The 4,890-nt window shown below is 46.9% G+C and overlaps 1 protein-coding gene across 1 annotated transcript; it reads right to left on the bottom strand.

The window, feature by feature from the left end:
* Positions 1-322: 322 nt before the first annotated feature.
* On the bottom strand, positions 323-1,822 carry LOC118720226 (germ cell-less protein-like 1). The gene has a single exon (XM_036440119.1). It carries the CDS (start codon positions 1,820-1,822, stop codon positions 323-325), a length of 1,500 nt encoding a protein of 499 aa, XP_036296012.1.
* Positions 1,823-4,890: the final 3,068 nt, after the last annotated feature.

Here is a 4,890-nt window from a genome sequence, read left to right as displayed (position 1 = left end):
TTTGTTTCACAGACATGAGGTGGGGTGGGTCGGGTCGGGGAGGGGTGCCTATGTATGTTAAACCAGGAGAACAGATTGCCACACGAAAGCAGGAATGAGTTCTTGAGGTGCTTGAGGGCTTCAAAATGTGTCCTCTTCATAAGCGCTGGTAAACAGTCTCAACTATCACAAGCTACAGTTCAACAGAGCCTCTGACAGAATTTAGTCACCAGAGATGGGCTAGGCCAGTTGATCCCGTGGAGAGATCTGGCAGCTAGAGAAAGCTGACTGCTCTTGTGCCCAGAAAAGAGCTGCTCAGCTCTCTGAGCTTTGGAGGGGGTCTTTACTCTTGATAGGACTCTCTGGGGAGGTACAGGAAGTTACAGGCCACATATATGGGGAACATCACATCATGGTTCCCCAGGTTCGCTACCTCTAGCTCTTCATCTTTTCCCAGGAACAGCACCTGGTACTGTGAGTCCATCCTGAGAACTGTTCTTCCAGTCCTGTCCAGGGACACCAGGCACAGGCGGAAGGCAATCTTTCTCTGCCACAGTAAGCTGGCCCCGAGGCCGTGGGAATTGTTCAGTGCACTGCGTCTGAAGGTGACACGCCGGTCGGCGTAGCACACGACCAAGTCCCAGCCAAAGTTGAAGCCGGCCCACCGCCAGCTGCATGGCTCTTCCCTGTGGACCTGGTGCCCGCACCGCATGGTGTTCCCCAGGATGTTGGGCACATGGACGTCAGTGGGCCCGAGATCCCTGGTTTGCTCAGCCTGGAGGAGGGCAAGCCATTGCTGTTTGTACACTGGGGTCAGCCATGAGGCAGGGATCAGCGCGTCCTGGTCAATGATGCGTGCTGATGGCAGGTCACAGACTATGTAGGCCAGCCGCAGATGCCGGAACACGGGCACGAAGGCACTGCCCTGCGGGGTCTCCAGGAAAGGGGTGCCATCCCACTCCCTCTTGGACCTAGCGAACCACAAGTTGGCGTGGGACAATAAGGCTCTGTGGGGGCCCCTCCACGTGGGCTGCAGCTGCAAGTACATCCACTTTTTCAGCATTGTGTACACATCTATCTCCACTTCGATCACTATGAGCTCTGAAGAGACGACGAGCAATTCCATGATATCCAGGCTGATTTCTCGCATGAGTTCCTCACTATGGCGAGTCATCAGGTTGTCCAGCAGCCACTGAAAGCACATGTTCCTGATGTGTGAGAGGCCGTAGGTCCCGGCAGAGTAGTAGTAGCTGCATACGGTCTGGACATTGACCGTTCCCTCCATGATCTCCCCACACTGTTGGATCAGCTCGTCGAGCTGCAGCATGCTGGCCGTGGCCAGGATGGCGACGACACGGCTGGGCCGAATGAGCACGGAGTCTTGGTACAGAGAGCCTAAAGCCTGGTGCAGTGCCTCACGATCAATGTTCTCGTCGGGGATTTGCAACTCTATGGTGTCCATGGTTGATTCCCTCCAAGCACCGCTGAACATGCTAGCAAAGTAACCTGACTGGCACAAGTAGACCCTGTGCAAGTTCCACACCGCCCCGAGGGCGCGGATCTGCACATCGCTGCCTTCGCCTCTTAAGAAGAGGGCCTTGTACAGGGAGCCTGAACTGTCTTTGGCGTGTTTGCAGCAGGGCTCTTGTTCGTGAGGCCCTCCTGAGTCTGCCTTCCTTTTGAGGCCACCCGGACTGGGGGTGGAGCCGCCATGTTCCCTCCCCGCCTCCACGTCACCAACGACTGCCATGGCTGCCACTTCCTCCTCCCGCCCACGGGCAGCTGGCTGCTCTGGGGCACGGCCCCCCCGGAGCCACAGCAACCGACTGCTTAGTGCCCCCATGGCCTGTATGTACCTCAGAGCACAAGGACGTGCTGCCTCTCACGGTGACGCCGCCAAGGCACTAGCTCTGCCCAGAGGGCTTCTGGGTACAGTTGACCGTTGACTTCCGGCACGAGCTCTGCCCAGAGGGCTTCTGGGTACAGTTGACCCTTGACCTCTATTGTCTGGTCTGCTAGGAGACAACGCGAGAAAAGGGGACGCCTTACCAGGAAGACCGCTCTGTGTACCTTCTCCTACTGTGGTGGTTGCTCTGTGGCTCCCTTCACACAGTGATAACTTAATAGAGGCCTTTGTGTGTGAGTTTTCCTTCTACTTTCAAGAACACAATTCTGCCGCCCCCCTCCCACGGCTCCCCGCCTAAAATATTTAGTGATCTCTCAGAGGGAGAATGACATGCCAGCTTTGTCCTCTAGGCACGTTAACTGCCCTTATTAACTTCTTTCCTTTCTTCAAGGTAAATCTGGGTTTTAATCACAATTTTGCCATGACGACAGTTTTCCTTCTCTTAAAATAGGAATAAAAATAGAATAATTCAGTTTTGCTAGGACGAGTAGGGATAATATACATATAAAGCAGGGCACATATTATACACTCAGTACACAATATATTCTTTATGTTAATGGAAAATCAAATATGCAGTACTTTTAAAATTGCACAAAACATTTCATGGACTGTTATGATTATTACATGATTCCGGTATATAAATATAAGTTTTGAACTGAAATTTCATTTTTGCTGTTTTTCTTTTAATCTTGAATGATCATCATTGCATTTATTTATTTTTAATTTTTTAAATAAATCTTTATTGCTCAGATTATTACACTTGTTTCTCCGCCCCCCCCCCCCCCCCACCCCCCATATCTGCCTTCCACCAGGTTCCTGCCACTTCCAGGGCTCTGCCTTTTGCCGCTCCCCTGGGATTCTGCCTCACCGCCCCGGCTCCCTCTGTTTGAGCCTGGTTCCCCAGGGTCAGGCCTAGAACTGGGGTTCTGTGCTGTCAGGTCTGGGGTTTGGCACAATCTGAGCTTTTATCTCCTTCCCGCTAGGGAAAGCCAGCCAGGCACTCAGCCTCCCCCCCTCTCCGAGCGCACAGCGTGTTTCCGTACCTTAGGCTTTTACACCTCTTCTGATTTTCCTTCTGGCTTTCTCTTTCCTTCTCGTTGTAGAATTTCCAGTCATTCAACTTTCTTGGAGTTCTGTGTAATGTCCATTTTATATTTTAGTTGTGTTTTATTGAAATTGTTGTGTGCAGCTGCGGTTAGGTGTTTACCTGTGCAGCCATCTTGGATCCTCCTCAATAATAATAAAAAAAATTTTTTTCATCATTGTTTTTAAAAGACATGAATTACTCTTCCACTTAGGTCATCCTTGTGGAACGGTCACAAGTCCTCTCTCAGAATAGTAATATAGTTTAGCTTGAGCCTGTCAAGGCCCTCTCCTCATGGACATTGTGCCATATTCACCATGGATATATGAAACAAGCAAGCCATTAGTTCCAGAAAAAGCCATCTCTCTTCAGTGGGGTTTCCATGGTCAGAGGATTTGAGTCTGTCACTACTGGGGTCTTCTTGTTCACCTTAATGAGACAGCCTACACACACACACACACACACACACACACACACACACACACAAACACACACACCCCAAACAAACAACCACAAAAAAACAAGCATGAGCTAGCAGAGCAGAGACACAGAAAGACAAGCAGTGTTTAGGATATTTGAAGCCCATAATCATATTGTTTATTCGGATTGTTTGTCATCCTGGTGTTGTATACGTACATTATATATTTCAAAAATTAAGCCCTCAGCAGATATATCTTTGGCAAATATGTTCTCCTGTACAGTGGCTTTCCTTTTCACTTTGTTGATCATTTCCTTTGCTGTGCAGAAGCTTTTTAGTTTGATGTATTCCTATTTGTTTATTTTTCCTTTGTTTCCTTTATCCTAGATATATAGGCAAAAATATCACTATGACACATGTCTGAGAATTTACTACCTATGATTTCTCCTAGGATTTTTATTATTTCACCATTTATATTGAAGTCTTTTATGCACATTGAGCTTATCCTTGAATATGGTGTAAACTGGTGGTCTAGTTCAGTTTCTGTATGTACCAGTATAATTGTCCCTACGTCATTTATTGAAGAGATTGCCTTTAATCCTTTGTATGCTCTTGCCTCCTTTGTTAAATATTAATTGACCGTGAAGACATGGGTTTACTTCTGTGCTCTCTATTCTCTCTCATTGATCTACATGCCTGGTCTTATCTTAGTACCACACTATTTTTATTACACTGGCCTTGTAGTATAGTTTGAAATCTCCAATTTTGCTGTACTTGCTCAGTATTGCTGAGGCTATTCGGGCCCTTTTGTGGTTCCAAATATTTCAAAATTTTTGAATATTGCTCTGGATCTATATAATATGACATTTCTCTCTTAATAGGAATTGTGTCAAATCTATACATTGCTTTGGGTAGTATGGACATTTTAATGATGTCAGTTCTTCCAAGTCTGTGAACATGATGTATGCTTCCACTTATTTGTATCTTCATTGCTTTCTTTCCTTAATGTTGTATTCTTGGTTAAATGTATTCCTAGGTAATTTTATTTTTTCTGTAGCAATAGTAAATGGGATTGATTTCTTAGTTTCTCTTTCTGATTGTTTATACTTGGTGTATAAAATTGCCACTGGTTTCTTGCCGGGGCTGACCAGCAGACCCTGTATAACAGATGAACAATTATTCTGACACAAGTTTCTGTGAAAGAAAAGGCTAAGGGGCTGTTTTGCTTTATTTTTAAACTACTGTTTTGATTAAGGTATCACATATTTGTACTCATCCCCCCATTCTCATCCCAAACCCCTCCCCACAAATGCCCCTACCCCCCTGTTGTCTGTGACCACTGGTTAGGCTCATATACATGCACACAAGTCCTTTCGTTGATCTCTCCTCTTTACCCCCATCCTTCCCTACCTTCCCTCTGAGGTTTGACAGTCTGATCACTGCTTCTCTGTCTCTGGGTCCGTTTTTGTTCATCAGTTTATGTTGCTCATTATTTCCCCTAGC

The sequence above is a fragment of the Pipistrellus kuhlii genome, unplaced genomic scaffold, assembly GCF_014108245.1.
Source record: "Pipistrellus kuhlii isolate mPipKuh1 unplaced genomic scaffold, mPipKuh1.p scaffold_m20_p_16, whole genome shotgun sequence".
NCBI classification, from domain to species: Eukaryota; Metazoa; Chordata; class Mammalia; order Chiroptera; family Vespertilionidae; genus Pipistrellus; species Pipistrellus kuhlii.
Note: the sequence above shows the minus strand (reverse complement) of the source record. Positions and strands in the feature narration are given on the sequence as shown.